The 20,704-nt window shown below is 42.4% G+C and overlaps 1 protein-coding gene across 9 annotated transcripts in view; it reads right to left on the minus strand.

Moving 5' to 3' along the window:
* The window catches only part of rbm19 (RNA binding motif protein 19), a 308,924-nt gene that overhangs the window by 191,908 nt on the left and 96,312 nt on the right, over positions 1-20,704 (minus strand). For all 9 annotated transcript variants that reach the window (XR_010977276.1, XR_010977275.1, XR_010977274.1 and 6 more), the window contains exon 21: positions 13,595-13,708. Coding sequence is in view for 4 of the 9 variants with exons in the window: in XM_068055148.1 (XP_067911249.1) it covers positions 13,595-13,708 (114 nt within the window). In the remaining 5 variants the exon portion in view is untranslated. The remainder of the gene's footprint in view (positions 1-13,594; positions 13,709-20,704) is intronic.

A 20,704-nucleotide genomic window follows, 5' to 3' on the forward strand; every position in this document is an offset into this window, starting at 1 on the left:
AAGCACCATCACTATTTTTACACCCCAAGGCTACCACTAGTTACCACGGGCTCTTCAAAATATTTACTTCAAAGAAACATGCAACTGGGTTTGATTATAGTTGTGCATTACTTCCCAAATGACTTAAACCTGAAGACCTGCAACAAAAAACTTACTCTTGCCTAAATTCCATTTTATTCACTTGTGAATGCACCCAGCTTTTGCAAGAAAATGATTGCTGATTATGTTACCACATAACTGGCAGTTTCTATCACCATAATTATGCTTATCCAATTGAAATTATTTTCTCAGATGAAATATAAATATATCAAATAAAAATGCTTAATTTGTAATTAAAGACAATGGAAGCCTTTCATAGCAAATCTTGTTAGCTGTGAAAATTGTCACATCTAGAGTACAATGATTGTCATCAAACTGTCAATCAAATGCTCAGAGTAAAAGCAGCATTTCAATTAATTCCATCTGCACATACTAAATATGCTCAGAAGACAATAAATATTTCAAGCCACGAGGCTCACAGCTATGGTTAGAATTTTACCTAGTGCTCTACCTCAATCCATACTAATTAATTTTATCTATAACTTTCCTATTCAGCTTTTTTCATAATTCAATATCAGCATTACAAAAGCTGTCACAGCTCTAAAACAAGGCACTTATCTGTTGCACTTCAACAGAGTAAATAATGAAATAGATGACAGCAAAAATTCTTACAACAAAAATTTATTTTGAACAGTATCTATTGCTTTGAGAATTAGAAAACATAATTTAAAGTAAACTGCATTTGTACAAAATATAGGGGTGTAACATTTTCAACCTGCGACAAGTTAGTCTAATGATGGCCATGAAACCATTATCAATTGTCGCAAAAACCCATCTGGTTCACTAATGTCCTTTAGGGAAGGAAATCTGCTGAACTTACCTGGTCTGGCCTACTCATAACTCCAGACCCACAGCAATGTGGCTGACTCTTAAAATGCCCTCTGAAATGGCCTAGCAAGACATTCAGTTGTACCTAACCACTAAAAAGTCGATAAGGAATGAAACCGGAGGGACCACCCGGCATCGACCTAGGTACCGAAACGACAACGGCAAATCCAGCCCTGGTCGACCCTGCAAAGTCCTCCTTACTAACATCTGGGGGCTTGTGCCAAATTTGGGAGAGCTGTCCCACAGATGAGTCAAGCAACAGCCCGACATAGTCATACTCACTGAATCATACCTCACAATGTCCCAGACATGACCATCACCATCCCTGGGTATGTCCTGTCCCACTAGCAGGACAGACGCAGCAGAGGTGGTGGCACAGTTATACAGTCGGGAGGGAGTTGCTCTGGGAGTCCTCAATATCAACTCTGGACCCCATGAAGTCTCATGGCATCAGGTCAAACATGGACATGAAGTCTCGTCTTCACATTGAGGATACCCTCCATCGTGTTGTATGGCACTACCACCGTGCTAAATGGGACAGATTTCGAACAGATCCAGCAATGCAAAACTGGGCAACCATGAGGCACTGTGGGCTATCAGCAGCAGCAGAATTGTACTGAACCACAATCCGTAACCTCATGGCCCGACATAACCCCCACTCTACCATTACCAACAAGCTAGGGGATTAACCCTGGTTCAATGAAGAGTGCAGGAGGGCATGCCAGGAGCAGCACCAGGTATACCTCAAAATGAGGTGTCAACCTGGTGAAGCTACAACCCAGGACTACTTGCATGCCAAACAGCATGCAATAGACTGAGCTAAGCGATCCCACAACCAACAGATCAGATCTAAGCTCTGCAGTCCTGCCACATCAAGTCGTGAATGGTGGTGGAGTGGACAATCAAACAACTAACTGGAGGAGGTGGCTCCACAAATATCCCATCCTCAATGCTGGGGAAGCCCAGCACATCAGTGCAAAAGGCAGAAGCATTTGCAACAATCTTCAGACAGAAGTGCCAAGTGGATGATCCATCTCTGCCTCCTCCTGAAGTCCCCAGCATCACAGATGCCAGTCTTCAGCCAATTTGATTCACTCCACGTGATATCAAGAAACGACTGAAGGCACTGGATACTGCAAAGGTTACGGGCCCTGACAACATTCCAGCAATAGTACTAAAGACCTGTTCTCCGGAACCTGCTGCACCCCTAGCCAAGCTGTTCCAGTACAGCTACAACACTATCATCTACCTGACAAAATATACAGGGCTTTGGCTAATAAGTGGCAAGTAACATTTGCGGTACATAAGTGCCAGGCAATGACCATCTCCAACAAGAGAGAATCTAACCATCTCCCCTTGACATTCAATGGCATTACAATCGCTGCATCCCCTATTATCAACATCCTGGGGGTTACCATTGACCAAGGGGAAGAGCGGGGCCTGAAGGCAAAATTCCTACATGCTCCCTCCATGTCAAGAAATCTATCAGGGGAAAACCACTGCTTCTCAGGAAAAACTCTTCCCTTTAAAACTCTCAGGCCGTGGCAGAGACCACCCTGGCTGAAAGCAGATGCTAATCTCTGTTGAGGCCTTCTAAAAGCCCCAAACCTCGAGTTAAACTAAGGTCATTAAACCCAGAAACAGGAGCAGCACCAGGCATATCTGAAAACAAAGTGTCAACTTGGTGAATCTACAACACAGGACATGCATGCATACTAAATAGCAGTATGCTACAGACAGAGCTAAGTAATCGCACAACCAATGGATCAGATCAAAGCTCTGCAGTCCTGCCACATTCAGTTGTGAATTGTGGTGGACAAATTAAACAATCAACGGGAGGAGGAGGAGGCTCCATGAACATCCGCATCTTCAATGATGGAGTCCAGCACACAAGTGTAAAAGGTATGGCTGAAGCATTTGCAACCATTGCCAGCCAGAAAGGCCAATGGATGACCCATCCCAGCCTCCTCCTGACATCCCCACGATTACAGATGCCAGGTTTCAGCCAATTCGATTCACTTGTAGTTACAACACTGGCATCTACCTGACAAAATGGGAAATTGTCCAGGTATATCCTGTCCACAAAAAGCAGGAATAAAATCCAAATCCAGCCAATTACCACCTCATAAGTCTACTCTCAATCATCAGCAAGTGATGGAAGGTGTCAACAGTGCTTTCAACTGACCCTTACTCACCAATAAGCTGCTCATCAAATGCTCCATTTGGGTTCCACCAGGATCACTTGGCTCCAGACTTCACTGCAGCCTTGGTCACAATATGGACAAGAGAGCTGAATTCCAGAGGTGCATTTAAGAGTATGGCATCAAGGAGCCCTAGTAAATTTGGAAAAGCTAGAATCGAGCATGGACTCGATGGGCCAAACAGCCTCCAATCTCTGTCGTAAATGACCCTATGACTCTATTTGGATAGGTACAATAGCAAATCTAACAGTTAACTTGATAGAAACCAACTGAGAATCTGAACTTGGTTCAACAGATGTGAGATGTGTATTTACTCAGACTTCTTTGTTGCTGGTGTGTGGGCAGGAGATGGAAGAGTTGTTCCATAAAACCCCACAGGCACCTGCTTTAGCAGTGTTAATCTGAGGCTGGGGGGGGGGGGGGGCGGTGGTGGGGAAGGCAACATTGTGCTGGCCTGGTTCTTCTGACTTGATGAGTATATACATGGAAAGGTAAAGGAGAACTGTGAAGTTTCTGCTAAGCTTTATGAAACTGTTTAGGTAACTAGTACAAAATCCATTTTCCTGTTTCCTACAAATATTATAAGGATAGTTGTCCATATGGTGGCAGCTCCTTGGTCCTTTTCCAAATTATCCTGGGCTGCTTCCTTCGTATTGATATCGATTAGAGACTTTCAAGAGAGCACAAGTTGAGACTTGGGATCCAGTTTACTTACACTACATATTATTTGCATATTTACTTTACAAAAACCTGACCAAAATTTAATAACCGAGAATATTGATATTCATAGCATCCAAATTGACCACAAAATTAAAAACTCTCAGATTTTGCAAGATGCGAAAGGGGGCTGTAAAAACGTAAAAAAGACAATCTCTATTTTTTTTCACTTTGATAAGTACCCCATCTTAAAATACCCAACATGATTTAAAATATTAAATCCAACTGTAATTACTGCTCAGAATAATCTGACTCTCCGGAGTTGCCGCTGTCACTAATTGTCTGATATTATTCAATAAAGATGGTTTATGTATTCAAATTTGCCTATCTGCTCCTCTATCTCTGACTGTTTGAAGGCACGTAGTACACTCCCAGCAAAGTGATTGCCGCCTTTTTGTTTTTAAGTTCGACCCATAAGGCCTCATTTGAGGAACCTTCTAAGATATCATCCCTCTTCACTGTAGAATTGACTCCTTGATCAATAGTGCAATGCCACCTCCTCTTTTACACCCCCGCCATGCCTGAAGATTCTATACCCTGGAATATTGAACTGCCAGTCCTGCCCTTCCCTCAACCATGTCTCTGTGATAGCAATAATATCATATTCCCATGTGTTAATCAACGCCCTCACTTCATCTGTCTTACTTGTAAGACTCCTTGCGTTAAAATAGATGCAATCCAGCCTTGCATTATTCACTTGTGCCTCAACAGGTCTATATTTTCTCTGCCTTCCAGACTGACTTAGTCTCTCTTCTATATTTGGCTGTACATCACCCCCTACTGTACCTCTACTCTGTATACCATCCCCCTGCCAAATTAGTTTAAACCCCCCACCCCACCACCACCAGCAAACCTTCTCGCAAGGATGTTGGTCCCGTTCCAGTTCAGGTGCAACCCGTCCGGCTCGTACAGGTCTCACCTTCGCCAGAAACAGACTCAGTGATCCAGGAAACTAAAGCCCTCCCTCCTGCACCATGTCTTCAGCCACGCATTCATCTGCTCTATCCTTCTATTCCTATACTCACGAGCACGTGGCACCGGGAGTAATCCAGAGCTTACAACCTTTGAGGCCCTGCTTTTTAATCTGCTACCTAGCTCCCTAAATGCTTGGTGCAGGCCCACATCCCTCTTTTTAACTATGCCGTTGGTACCAATGTGAACCACGACCTCTGACTGTTCACCCTCCCCCTTCAGAATGTCCTGCAGCCGCTCTGTGACATCCTTGACCAGAGCACCAGGGAGGCAACATAGCATCCTGGAGTCACGTTTGTGGCCACAGAAACACCTATCTGTACCCCTTACGATAGAATCCCCCATCACTATAGCTCCCACACTCTTTTTCCTCCCCTCCTGTGCAGCTGAGACATCCATGGTGCCACAGACTTGGCTCTTGCTGCATTCCTGAGAAGCTATTGCGCCCAACTGTATCCAAAACGGAAAATCTGTTAGAGAGGGAGATAAACCCAGGGGACTCCAGCACTTCCTGCCTAGTTCTTCTACTCTGCCTGGTGGTCACCCATTCCCTTTCTGCCTGAGCAGTCTTTACTTGCGGTGTGACCACCTCCCTGTACGTGCTATCCACAATGATCTCAGTCTCGCGGATGCTCCAGTGTCCTCAGCCGCTGCTCCAGATCCGAAACGCGGATTTCAAGTAGCTGCAGCTGGAGACACTTTCTGCACACGTGATCGCCCTGGACACTGGAAGTGTCCCTGACTTCCCACATAGCACGAGGAGCACTCCACGCTGCTGAGCTGCCCTGCCATGACTTACCCTTAATTTACTCCCTTAAGTTCCAAGGACATTCCAAGGTCCAACCGGAGGCAGAAGTTTGAGAAGCTCTGGACCCAGAACAATGATTTGCTCTAAGTAATTGAATTACCTAGGATTGCTTCATTAGCAGAGTCAAGGCAATCCCGATACATTGACTTTGAAAGAGCAAACCGCTCAGAGTGTAAATGTTGGCATCTGGGGGCCTGTGGAGCCAATTTTGAACCTTGTATCTCATTAAAAGTTCCAGAGAAGGCCCCTGAGGCTACGTGACTGTCTATCCATCTCTGAAAAAACTGGGAGTTTTGTTGCACAGACAAGAAACAAGCAGTAACTGAGACTGCAGCATTAGAGAAGATTTTGTGCCTACTTTTCTCTCTCTCTCTAGAAAAGATCAAGTTTGAAAACCATCTGTGACTGTGAACCCTCCAAGCGTACAGACTGCTAAAGAGACCAGGGGAAGAAAGCCACCTACAAGACTGCCTCCAGGAAAACCCTGAGCAAAGCAGGCCAGCCACAAAGTGCACTTTGACCATCCAAGACTTCAAGAATACAACTCCAGCCGGAAGACCAGTGAATCATCCAACCTCAGACTGTGTATTTAACTTTTATTTATTCTGGACTTTAAACCAACCAAAAAACCTACTTTCCACTTTGTAATCTATTTGTGTGTGTGTGATCCTTGTGTGAAAGTGTGCGTGAATGTGTAGCATATTTTAAATTATTTTAGATCGGGTTTAGCTTGTCGAGCATAATAAACTTACTTCTTTCATGTTTAAATTCAAGAAAAGCTGTTCGATTGGTTCTTTCACGATCACATTAAAGGTAAAAGGTAAAATACTCATTGAGGTGGTAAGCACACCTCAATGTTTAAAAGGAATAAACCCTGTTGTGGTCAAAGAAGAAGAAGGGTAAAAGGGGCAAATGTGACTCCCTCCTCACCTTGGCCATAACAAATCTGGGGGCTCTAGTCTGTGATCGTAACTCAACGACAAATGAGAAAGTGGAAGTGGGAAACCAAATTGATCGGGATGTAAAAGAAAATTTAAAAAACTTCAATACAGGTTTTCTTGCAGTTTTTACTGCTAGAATACTAACATGTCCATATTCAAGGCCAGTGCCTTCCGAAGCCAGGGTGAAGTAACTTGGGACAGGTTAAAGACCCTATCTATTGAAGAGTTAAGGAACATAGCTGGGCAGTTAGGGATTACTTCCCGTTCAAAAGCTAAGAAATGCGAAATTCTAAGACTTGTGGTCAACCACTTTTCACTTGATCCTGAAGATTCAGAGACAGGTTAGAGTCAGAAACAGACAAGGTAATGTTCGTTAAAATACAATTAGAACAGAGGAGACTAGAATTAGAAGAGCAGACAGAGTGTCAAGAAAGGGAAAAAGAGCGAGCTTTCCAGAAGGAGGAGGAGGAAAGCGAGTTAAGGCGGTTTGAATTATCAAGGGGGAGACCCAGTACACCCAGTGAAGGCATGGCTAGTGAGAAAGCTACCCTTAACGTTCTCCCAGTTGATTCCAAAGTTCAATGAGGGGGATGTGCAAAATTCTTTTGACACCTTTGAAAAGTTTGCAAGACAGCTGAAATGGCCAGTAGAGGGCTGGATTCTGTTGTTACAAAGCAAGCTAACAGGAAAAGCCCATGAGGTTCATTCACTGTTGCCAGATGAAAGTTCATCAAATTATGAGATGACTAAAAATGCTCCCTTGGGGCATATGAGCTAGTACCGGAAGCGTACCGCCAGAAATTCCGAACCCACCTTAAGCAGCCTGACCAAGCATACCTCGAGTTTGAAAGTGGATAAGGGCACCTAAGGTACAGCCCACATATGAAAACCTCAAGAGAAGTGATGCTTCTTGAGGAGTTTAAAAACTCACTTCCCCACCTATTGAAACCCACTTAGGGGAACATGGGCAGCAGAGTTTTAAATGTCAAATTTACAGAGGGTAAAATGTGGGAGGCTGGCCAGGAGTCTTTTGAATAATCTAGTCTAGAGGTAACAATAACATGAATGAGGATTTCAGCACTAGATGAGCTGAAGCAGAAGCTGAGGCAGGTGATGCTAGAGGTGGAAATAGGCAATCTTAGCAATGCACATGTACGTAAAAGCTGTTTCAGTATTGCGTCAGGACTGAAACTTGATTGGAGGGATTCAAACATGAAGTTCCAGGAAAGATGGACCTGTCAATATTTTATTCTCAAGTGTACATTCAATTCCCTTTTAAAAATTACTGCTGAATCTGTTGCAACTACTATTTTAAGCAGTGCATTCCAGATCATAAAAACTCACTGCATTGAAAAAAATCTCTCCTCTCTCCACCAGCTCTTTGCCAATTATTTTAAAACTGCACTGACCCGACTGCCAGTGGTAAGGTTTTTCCAGAATTATTCATCAAAACCCTGCATAATTTTGAACATCTCTATTAAATCTAGAATTAAATGCTTGAAGGAGAACAATCCCAGTTATTCTAATCCCTTCACATAACTGAAGTCCCTCATCCCTGGTACCATACAGGTAAATAATCACTGCACCCTTTCCAAGGGCTTGACATCCTGGTATCCAGAACTGGCAGCAATACCTAAGCGGAGGCTCAACCACTAATTTATAAAGGTTAAGTGCAACTTCCTTGTTTTTATACTTTATGTCTCTATTTATAAAGCCAAGGATCCTGCTCAGATGCTTTTTAACCACCTTATTAACTTGTCCTACCAAAGATTTGTGTATGGAACCTGAACCTTTTCCTTGCAATGTAATGCTACACAATAAACAATGAAAATCATTGGAAGAAATAACCTGTCAATGTGAAAATTCTTATTTAAAAGCTTATTGGATGCTAATTATTTTATACAGATTTCAACAATAGGACATGGAGTCTAAGCTTAAGCAATCTGTATTAAAGAACATAAATCTGCAACAACTTACTCTTAAGTACTAACAAACACAAAAGTAAAAAAAAATTACTTGGCTAGAAATCCAAGAATAGATCATGACTAGTTTCAGATGTTCATGAATAATTCCCACAAAGCTGCCAACTGACAATGACATATGGCACTATCCTCCACAGCAGACATATATACAGAAGAACTGAGCATGCTGACCCAGTGGGAAATGTGGTCAAAAACAAAAATCAGACTGCATGCTGGGTATTTAACACCCACAACCAAGTGAGGTGATTCAATGCTTTTGTTGTCAGGTCAAAGACAGAGCATGTCTTCTCAAGCCTGTAAAACAGCACTGATAGCAAAGACATTGGCACTGCTTCAGAAATTTCACTTAAAGGCAAGACCGGTAGCTAATTTTTTTGATAAAGCTAGAAATTGTTCCGATGCCCCAATTTTTAGCCACAGGTCTAATTATTTCTCCCCCAAAGAGCTCAGGCAGCCCCCTTTTGCCTCGAGAAAGTACTTTTTGTTCATAAATCTATACCTAATAATTTTCATAAAGATCATTTATACTAATGCCTTATTAGAACTTCTGTTCACTCATTTAAATTTCCTCAATATCCCCATCAATAAATGTTCAATGTAGGGCTGTTTGCGGTAGAACAATTTGATTGTGAATTTGATCAGTTCTTAAGAATGAAAGCCATTAACCCCACTGCCTTTGCTTTTGTAACCAAAAACTGGAGCAACTTCCTATCTTGCTTTCAGGAAGTCTACTTAAGTGGCACTTCTCTTTGCAAAATGTGTATGCATATAATTCTAAAAAAGTATTTTTCTGTAATGTTTAGAATGTTTCCAACAATACTTTACTGTGTTAACACTCAAAAATAGCAGCAACAGAACAAAGACATGTAACAACAACCTGAAGTAACATTTTTTATATAAAAAGTATAAACATTAATAAACTGGTTAAGGAATCAGAAAAAAACCTTTTCCAAATTCAACTATTTTAAATTTACGATCCTTGATTACCAAATGCACATCCATTTTAACACCAATTTTATAAATAAATTGCAGCCAAAATTGGGTCATTACTGGAAATTGAGACTTAAAACTTAAATCAGCTGACAAAGTGAAAGGCTCTGACTTTGCGAATGCAGAAGGAAGTTTTAAGATTTGTTATTGAGTCAACACTAATCACAGCATTTTCTTTTTAAAAAATTGACCGAATTACCAATGGACACATTTCATTGTATTTAAATGGTTTACAACATCGCATTTACTAAATAAACCAGTCAGTGAAAACACCTCCAACAACTGTTTCTTTATTCTAGCAATAAATCAACCACACATATCAACCGCTCAAGTTCCACTGAAAGTAAACATTTTCTCTGACACGAGTTCCATGCATACAATCATTTTAGATTTTTTTTAAGTGTCCCTCCACTTTAAGTTTCATGTAATTGGGCATCAGTCCCTAGTCAAAGGAAAAAGATAGCCTGCTCCCAAGTCACTGCCACTCAACTTTGGCAAGCTGGTGAACGATAACAGTCAAAACTGAATAAACCACTGATTTTGCTGGTGAACCCATGGAGAAACACAATCTTTGTCTTCCCTGGCTGAAACCAGGAACTTGCTGTGTAGAAAATTACAGGTGAGTCCTCTTGCTTTGTTGAATCACTGGACCACCTTCGCTTCAGGTTTTCAAACCCATAATCCATTATGAAACTGGTCAGGCTGAACCTAATTATAGTTAACTTTTGTGAAAAATCTTAAAAGGTTGTAATTATGGCCCATCAATTAGTCAGCCTTAACTCAGCATTTAAGATAAACCTTTAAGTTATTTCTTATCTCATAACCTATGTTTACTGAGCCACAAAATGATGCAAGTAGAAAATTGACTTGGATTAAATTCCAATTATAATCCTGTTGTGCCCTCTGGTGATTAAACCCAGGAAGTACATTACTCTGCACTGATTTTTTCCAGTCGAGTCTGCAGTGAAAGCAATACATTACAAACTACATCTCTTCCTAACATTATTCCAAAATTGTACATGATTAAATTGAGATTTAATCTAGGCACCACATGACATCTTGCTCTTAATGTACATTATCTAGTCTAGTGGACATCAAGCAATCAGCTCCATTTATAAAATCACATGCTTTAGAATTCTTGGACAAATTTCATCTCCCTCGACCTGCCAAAATAGAACTCATCATTCTTCATAATTTAGCATTCACTAATGTAATTGCAGTAATGCAGTGTTCTGAAAAAGCTGCATTCCCAAGAATTGGACCTAGGTGTAAAAGGAAAGAAATAACTACATAATGAACTTTTACCACTTCCCCAGGAGCTACCAAGGCACTTATAATCGGTATAAATGTTAAAAAGTTTGTTCATCCAGCTATGGAATGTGCAATCTAATAAAATTAGATGTCTGTGCTCAATAGCAATTCTGAAAAGTCCAATTTAGAAATTAGGCTACGACAGACAACTAAGTTTTGTAATAGGGAAACTGCGAGTGGATTTTTGGTGGCAAAGGATAGCTCCCAAATGTTTTGAAAATAAATTCAGTTGCACTAAACAGCACAAAAAAAATCAACTCCATGTATGCTGCAGTGCATGGAAGGCTTTGTGGCATAAAAGTTGAGCACCATGATGGCCTTCACTGCCAATGGTTCTGCATTGCAGTTGTTTTACTATCCCTGCAGTCTCCATGGACCTGTCAGCACGTGAGCCTGATTCTCCGCACCTTTCCCTTACTCAATTGCATTAGACCCACTGTAGTCATGTGAGCCATGTCCACTGCACCCCCAGGCTGTGGGCTTCACTGTATATGCATAGATGGCTGATACACTCATGCTTTCACACACAAATTCCTATAGGCTGGCAGGACTACATCTACTACTATTGGGCCTCAATCTCTCCTACCAAAACTATCTAACTTCAGGGTCATCCAGGAATGCAAATATAACTCTTTTTCTCCACTAACAGCCATCTTTGTAAACCCCTCTCTCCTGTCACCTCTGCTTTCACCTTCAAAAAGTACAAGGAGCTCATGGACTTCTTTGTCACTAAGAATGACTATCCCCTATCCCCTCAAGTTAAACTTCCCCAAGGCCCAACCCCCTCCTACTAGCCTTTGAACAGTATAGTTCAGTAGCTAAAATAGAAAATGCTAGAAATAGTCAAAGACAGGCAGCATCTGTGGAGATAGAAACAGAGTTAACATTACAGTTCACTGACCTTCCATCAGGCCACTGATCTGAAACATTGGCCGGAATTTTACAGTGGATGGACAGGAGCCGGACTCCGACGTGAAAGCCGGTGGTGAATCCGCTTCCGCCTAGCCTGGGGATCCGTCCTGTATTTTACAGGTCCCCAGGCTTTAATTGTCCCGAGGCGGGGCTTCCACCCACTCGAGGGAGGAGGTCCTGCCTGAGTGAGCTGCCAGTCAATCAGCGGACCAGCAGCTCAGTTCCAGCAGCGCCAACGGGAGCGGTGGCCACTGCTGGGACTGCAGCCCAGCCGATGCCATGGATCAAGGAGGGAAGGTAAGTAGGGGCGTGCCTCACCAGTGAGATCGGTCCTTCCCTGGTGAGGCTGGAGTAGTCGTTTGGGGGGAGGGGGGTGTCTTGGGTCCTGGGGGTGGGTTGGGAGGTGGGGGTGGCCCTTTTTCGGGCACCCTGTGCCTGACTGTCATGCCGCCCTCTCCCCCACCCCAGGGCATGGAAAGGCCAGCAGCTATTGCTGGGCAGCCTTTCACATCCTCAGCACACCCGCTTGCCATGGGTAAAATACCTGTGGAGGCTGACGAGGGCCATTAAGTGGCTACTTAATGGGCCCTGATTGGCCTTGGGCGGGCGGGCCGTTTCCCACCCTCCCGCCCGACGCCATAAACGTTTCCGGAGGCGCAAGCGGGGCGGGTAGGCCTCCCGGAGCCTGCGGCTCAATTTTACGCTGCCTCCACACCACCATCCGACCCGCTGGGGTGGGGCGGGGGGGAGGGGGTGTAAAGTTCTAGCCATCAACTCTATTTCTCTCTCCACAGATGCTGCCTGACCTGACTATTTAGAGCTTTTACTGTTTATATTTTCAATTCTTAGCATCCACAGTATTTTGCTTTTATAATAGTTCCCTCGCTTCTCTCCTATCTTCCCTTATGCCCTCTCCACGGGATCTACCACCTGCTGTCTCAACCCCAATTCCACTCAACTAACCACTCCTGCAAGAAAATATTTCCCAATTGCTCTTTTTCCTGTCTCACTCTAGAAAGACTCTCCTACTCCTTCCTTTTCTGACCCTGCTCTTTTGTCTTTTCCTCTCTCCATTTGTCCTACTTCCAGACACCCATACTTCCACCACATCCCCTCAACCTCTCTCAGCTCCTTCCCCACCTTGTTGTAATTGTCTCCCAATCCTCCAATGCTGCTCGAGTTGAATATTGTACTTCGTCTTGACTTTGTGTGCAAAGCCATTTACACACGTATATTATTGTGCTTGGCTGTCTGTGCGCACCCAATTTTGCAGTGCCTCCACTGTTTCCATGAAATAGGTTTTTTTTGAAAGTCATAAGACAGAAAAAATAGCAAATAAACAACATTTCAGAAATCATCTTGAGCCATTTGTGGAAGCCAGATTGTGGAGAATCATTAGTTTCATTAGCAAATTATGGTAACTGGAAAAAGATGACACTAATGCGTGACAATGGAAAATCAAGTTGCGCAGAAAGATGTGCATGCAGATGCAATATGTTTTAACAATCAATTTTACTAAAACAGATAATACTATATGCACATTGGTTTCCACATTTCCCTACATTTCAACAATGACTACATTTCAGAAGTTCTTTAAGTGGTTTGAGATATCCTGAGTTATGGAAGGCATTATCTAAATAAAAGTTCCTACTGCCTCCTTATTTCTTCTACTTCTCTACATTATGAGACAGGAAGAAAAACAGTAACAAGACAACAGTAGAGATAGGTTAAAAAAAAAGTCATGTTCCCTAACTTAACATATACAATACCTTAGGAGATTTAACATTTTGGCTTGATGTCAAGCAACTGAGAAATCTTAAAATAGTTTCTTACCTGAAAAGCTCACGGATTTCTTTCACTTTTGCTTGGAAAGGAATATTGCGAATCAGAATTTTGGAGACCTTCTGTTTCTTTGCTTTTTGAAGTTTTCTAGCTGGATTCACAGACCTGCATACAAAAAGATTTTATGTTGCTAAAATTTTGACAGCTCAATGCAGAAAACTAGGAGGAATCCAAGAACAGTAATACCATTCTGAAGACATTTTGGTAAAGCTGTTAGCCTATAGTGGCAAGAACTATCTGAAGTGATTTCCAAAGCTTCACACATAGGAAGATGTCAGTATTGACTCACAAGTGCCTTATTAAGTTATCTATTCAAGTGAGATAAGATCTGAAAAAAAGCCAGGCTTGGTGCTTTTTCCAAATTAAAAAATGTAACATGGTCTCACCTACTTTTCAATTTTTTTTTTTAAAAGCTAGTTTCTAACGTGAATGTTGTTCTGAAATTGGATGCGGGGGAGGCGAATAAATTTTTCCACTGCATTACACATATTTTACTAACTTTCATGTCACCAATTCTAAAAATAATGACTATTTCTGGAACTTCCTTAATTGCTAAATACATGGAGTCAGAAACCCAACTAATGTCTGATTCAATGATTTATCATGCCTTGTGAATGGAAGTACTCAGTCTGCTGTAGGTTTTTAAAATTGGTTAGTAAAATTGTGCAGCTTTATGGATAAAATTAGAAGGGGTTTGCAAGACATGTTCAGTAATAATCTTTGTAAATAATAGTTAAGGTAAGGGAATGCCGACAATGTCTCCTGTTCACAAGCAAAGGCATCATACATGAGGATAACGGTAACGATAAACTAATCAAGCCCATAACAAAATAACAGCAAACCAGATCAACTGACCAAAGAGTTTGCAGTAAACTAATCAGGATGGCTAAAGATTGAGGTTTTACCCTACAAAGGTATACGAATCAATCACCTTATATGGTGCAAGGCTAGGCCCAGAAGAGGGTCTAAAACGTTGAATCTTGAAACCTTCAGCGCGCAGCCAGAAGAGAAGACAGAAGAGATCACACCAGTCAACAGAACACGTCAAGAAACAGTGCCACAGCAACTAGGCTTCCACAGTCTGGGGCCCGATAACTTGACCAACTGTATCCTATTGCCTTTATTAAGTATAACCATTTTCTTCATGTCTATGTGTTTATTACTTAACAAACTTACCAGATAATTAAGACAAACCACCTGCACCTGTATTGGATCAGTGTAGTCGCGAATCGAGGTCTATAAGGTGAGGAATTAGTTGTAACAACCTTACAACTAGTGACCATAGCAGGACCCTAAACTGTCGCTAAACTGGGTGCTAATGTCTGGTTATCTTGTAGATGTGACGGCATTGTCTGGCCAATGGTCACTCTGCGTAGCAACAACTTTGCCAGAAGGGTGGCGGTTAAACCGTAATCTAATAGGGTTTCTTAATTAAGACATGGATAAAGTGTGAGGCAATGATGAGTAATAAGTATATTTGGAGGACATTTCAGTACAGGTCAGGGAGTAAATGTCCTAGTGGAGCGATTCAGACCCTTCTGAATGAGTGTCAGAAGAAGGAACACATCTCCCTTGAAGAGGCTAGCGCATTCATCCAGGAACAAATTTATCTGAAAAGGTAGAAAGCTGACAAAACTTTGCACTTAGTCAATGCTATGCTGACTTATTTTGCGCTCAACATGACGAGATCTTTTGAAAAAACAAAAAATGCAGCTGATGCAAGTCGACTCAACTTCATCTCTTGCAGAATCAGTTGGCAGCATCCACTGTGATGCTACAACAATCCTTAAACACTGTAAGCAGGCTCTGCTTGTCACAATCTTAACATAGCTAAAAATTAAATTAAGATTTTAACTCAGGAGTGGAATCGCTTACGAGAGAAGTTAAAAGACGCATGGGGAGCTCTGAGGGAGGCTTTAGACTCCCCACAGCGGCAGGCCACTCACCGCCCGTGTAAACAGGAAAACGCTGAGTTGAGGAAGACCTTGGGTAAGCAGTAGGCTATTGGTTGTGTGGTAACACTTAGTGAGGATGTAAAGGCTCAGACTTTGGCAGTACAGGTTCAGGTCAAGTCTGTTGAGATTGACAAGGGGGCGACTGCAAACCTCCTTAGTGGGAACAATGACAAACAAGGATTAGGGCAAACTTGGGAAGGATCGAGGAATCACGGGGAGGGCATAAGCCTCAGGAGCAATCAATTGGGCAGGGGCGGAACAATGGGGACAGCATGGAGACAGATAGTCTATATTCCAAGAGTGAAGGGCCACCCAATCTCAGTTCCCCCACATGCCAGTCTGTCCAGTGACTATGCAGACGTGGCAGAAACAGAGGGAATGAACTTCAACCTCATCCTCGATCGTACCATTGTCACTCTCAGTTTTGAATGCCCTTACCAACCAGTTGGGATCAGTAACGACTAAGGATTGTCCCTTGCAGTTGATAAGCAGCTTAGATCATATTCGTAGCTGCCACCCCACTCTCATGGATGATGAAATGAAGCGGATTGTTATCTCAGCGTGTTTGCCCAAGATTGTGAGGCAGTTAAACCCAGGGAAACACCTGACCTATTTGTATACAGAAACGGTTTTAGTCAATGCGCATTGGGGTTAAGTCGTTCAATTTGCGCAAGATCCTATGGAACTGTAAACAGGAGGTCGGCGAGACACCCGCCACCTTAGCCAATAGGTTATATATGGTCTATTACCTTCTACAAGGGCGTGATGATTCGTCCAAAGGCAAGGCTATGAATAGGACCCCTTTTAAGGATGTTTTCCTGAGAAATATATCACCATCCATCAGACAGGCCCAAGGGGACTTGTTCACTCAGGACGACTCCTGGGCAGATATTCTCAAAAATGGCTACCGCCGCTTATGAATATACCCAAATATCACACTAAGGAGGAGCCAAGCAAAAATTAAGAAGCCTGGCCACATAGTTGAGGGACCTAAAGTGATGCCATCAGCCCCACCCCTACAGTGGTACAGTTGTAACAAGCCCAGACACATTGCCAGAAAATGATAGGCCCCCAAGCGATTGGAGTAGAGAATGAATACTCCGGGGGTCCAGCAGAACAACCCTAAAACTAATGGCAGTCAGTATAGCCGTTCAGCCCAGCCCCCGCCTTACACTCCAGCCTCACCAAACTCAGTGGAAAGGAAGTTAGAATTGTTGCTGCAAAATATGGAAAAGCTTTCCTCGGTAGTTCATACAATAGCTCATACTCAGGGCAGTACCATGGGCGATTCCCGACAGGCTACCTCTCCCTTCACTGTCTATGTAACAAAGAGGAGCACAGCCTCCAGGACAGCCAAGATGAGAACAAGCCCCCCACCGGCTCTCCTGTACTGTCGTTCAGGAGAGACCAGCACGGCAGACCCTGTCGTGACAGCAGTATTGGCTGGAGGCCAGCAACAGACAATGCTCTTCCATACCAGATCAGCTGTGGCTACCATACACTCCACGAATCCTCAAGCATATGCATCTCCCAGGGGATAGGGCACTTCAATTAGAGGGGTGACAAGAAATGAAGCGATGGCCTTCTCGGGGCTGGAGACGCTTCTCAAATTGCGACAGCATCGCCTCCAGATTAAGGATATGACTATGGTCGATGGGATGGGCCTTTTAGGCAGCGACACGCTTGATGTTGCAGGTGCAATTGCTGATTATACGAACAGCTGCATCTGGCTGGCAGAAAATAGACTGAGGCCGCATCAGGTTTATGACAATTATATGGTCTGCCCATTCAAAAAGGTTGAAGCCTTACCTCTTCCCTCTCATTCCAATCCACAGGTTAGTGAACTGATTCACAAATACCAAGCACACTTTGCTACCTTAAAGTTAGACTGTGGCAGAATGACCCAGGAAGTTGGTGTTAATGGACCAACGCACTGGCCATGTAAACAATACCCAATCCTGTGTGAAAGTATTCCCATTCTCCAGAACATGCAAACATACATATGAATAAAGAGTAGGAATAGGCCACTCAAGCCTGCTCCGCCATTCAATAAGATCATGGCTGATCTGACTGTAACCTCGACTCCATATTCCCGCCTACCCCCAATAACCGTTCACCCCCTTGCTTATCAAGAATCTATCTACCTCTGCCTTAAAAATATTTAAAGACTCTGCTTCCACTGCCTTTTGAGGAAGAGAGTTCCAAAGACACATGACCATCAGAGAAAAAGTTTCTCCTCATCTCTGTCTTAAATGGGCGACCCCTTATTTTTAAAGTGACCCCTAGTTCTGGATTCTCTCACAAGGGGATACATCCTTTCCACATTCACCCTGTCAGGACCCCTCAGGATCTTATATGTTCCAATCAAGTCGCCTCTTACTCTTCTAAACTCCAGCAGATACAAGCCTAGCCTGTCCAACCTTTCCTCATAAGACAACCCATCCATTCCAGGTATTAATCTAGGAAACTTTCTCTGAACTGCTTCCAACACATTTACATCCTTCATGCCCTCATAATTGCCCTTAAATACAGACACCAATACTGTACACACTACTCTCGAGGGGGTCTCACCAATGCCCTGTATAACTGAAGCATAACCTCCCTACTTTTGTATTCAATTCCCCTCGCAACAAATGCTAACATTCTATTAGCTTTCCTAATTACTTACTGAACGTTCATACTAATCTTTTGCAATTCATGCACTAGGACACCCAGATCCCTCTGCATCTCAGAGCTCTGCAATCTCCCACTATTTAGATAATATGCTTTGTTTTTATTCTTCCTGCCAAAATGGACAACTTCACATTTTCCAATATTATACTCCATTTGCCAGATCTCTGCTCACTCACTTAACCAATTTATATCCCTTTGCAGCCTCCTTATGTCTTCTTCACCACCTTCTTTTCTACCTATCTTTTGTGTCATCAGCAAATTTAGCAACCATACCTTCGGTCCCTTCATCCAAGTCATTTATATAAATTGTAAAAAGTTGAGGCCCAGAACTGACCCCTACGGCACACCACTCATTACATCCTGCCAACCAGAAAATGACCCATTTATGCCTACTCTGTTTTCTGTTAGCTAGCCAATCTTCTATCCATGCCAATATGTTAACCCCTACACAATGAGCTTTTATTTTCCACAATAACATTTGATGTGGCACATTATCAAATGCCTTTTGGAAATCTAAGTACAGTACATCCACTGGTTCCCCTTTATTCACACCACATGTTACTTCTTCAAAGAACTCCAATAAATTGGTTAAACATGATTTCCCTTTCACAAAACCATGTTGACTGTGCCTGATTACCTTGAATTTTTCTAAGTGTCCTTCTATAACTTCTTTAATAATAGCTTCGACCATTCTCCCTAAGACAGATGTTAAGATAACTGGGCTGTAGTTTCCTGCTTTGTTTCCCTGCCTTTTTGAATAAAGGAGTTACATTCACTATTTTCCAAACTAATGGAACCTTCCCGAATCTAGGGAATTTTGGAAAATTAAAACCAATGCATCAACTATCTCACTAGCCACTTCTTTTAGGACCCTAGGGTGAAGTCCATTGGGATCCGAGGACTTGTCGGTCTGCAGCTCCAACAGTTTGCTCGGCACTACTTCTCTGGTGATTATAATTTTCTCCCTCCCTACCATTTCCTGATTTACAGCTATTTCTGGGATGTTACTTGTATCCTCTATAGTGAAGACCAATGCAAGCTACCTGTTCAATTCATCTGCCATCTCCTTATTTTCCCTTATTAATTCCCCAGACTCACTTACTATACGACCATCACTCACTTTGTTAAATCTTTTCCTGTTTAGATATCTTTAGAAACTCCTATTATATTTCTAGTTGCCTTTCTCTCATACTCTAATTTTCCCCTCATCAATGTAATTCTTTGCTGTTCTTTAGATTCTGACCGATCGTCTGATCTGCCACTCATCTTTGTGCAATTATATATTTTTTCTTTAACTTTGATAATATCTTTAACTTTGATATCTTTAACTTTTGTTGTACCCACAGATGGTGGGTCCTCCCCTTGGAATTTTTCTTTCTCGTTGGAATGTATCTATTCTGTGTATTCTAAAATATCCCCTTAAATGTCTGCCACTGCATCTCTATTGATCCATCCCTTAACCTACTTTGCCAATTCACTTTAGCTAGCTCTGCTTCCATGCCCTTATTTAAGTTTAAAATACGAGTCTTGGACCCATTCTTTTGCTGCAAACTGAATGTAAAATTCAATCATATTATGATTGCTGCTACTTAGGGGTGCCTTCGCTATGAGGTCATCAATTAATCCTATCTCGTTGCACAATACCAGCTTGCTCTCTGGTTGGCTCCAGAACATGCTGTTCTAAGAAACTATCCTGAAAACATTCTATGAACTCATCTAGGCTATCTTTGCCCATTTGATTTTTTACAGTCTATATGCAGATTAAAATCCCCCATGATTATCACCGTACCTTTCTGACAAGCTCACATTATTTCTTCCTTTACACGCTGTCCTACCATGTGGTTACAGTTAGGGGGCCTGTATACCACTCCCACGAATGACTTCTTGCCTTTATCATTTCTCATCTCTAACCAAACCGCTTCTACATCCTGGTTTCCTGAACTTAGCACATTAGAGAGGGATGTCCTAATACCATCATTAATTAACAGCGCCACCCATTCATCTTTTCCTAGCTTCCTGTCCTTCCTAAATGCCATATACCCTTCAATATTCAGGTTCCAATCTATGTCATCCTGCAGCCATGTCTCTGTAATGCTTAACAGATCGTACTTCTTTATTTCTATTTACGCTATCAGTTCATCTGTTTTGTTTCGAATGCTATGTGCATTCAGACACAGAGCCTTTAGTTTTGACCTTTTTTTAACAAATGGCCTTGACTGATGATTTATTCTTAGATTTGTACTCTCTATCCGTTCTTTTCACAGTCTGTTTATCTTTTCCCATATTCCTTTCTCTCTTGCCTTGTCTCTACTCTTTGATTTACCACATCTTCCCAAATTTGATCCTCACCCCCATTTAGTTTAAACCCTTTCTACTTCCCTAGTTATGTGGCTTGCTAGATCACCAGCCCCAGCACGGTTGAGGTGTAGACCCTCCCAACAGTACAGCCTCCGGGGTCTGCTAGAGTCTTTTT

Source organism: Heterodontus francisci, chromosome 23 (genome assembly GCF_036365525.1).
Source record: "Heterodontus francisci isolate sHetFra1 chromosome 23, sHetFra1.hap1, whole genome shotgun sequence".
In the NCBI taxonomy this organism is placed as follows: Eukaryota; Metazoa; Chordata; class Chondrichthyes; order Heterodontiformes; family Heterodontidae; genus Heterodontus; species Heterodontus francisci.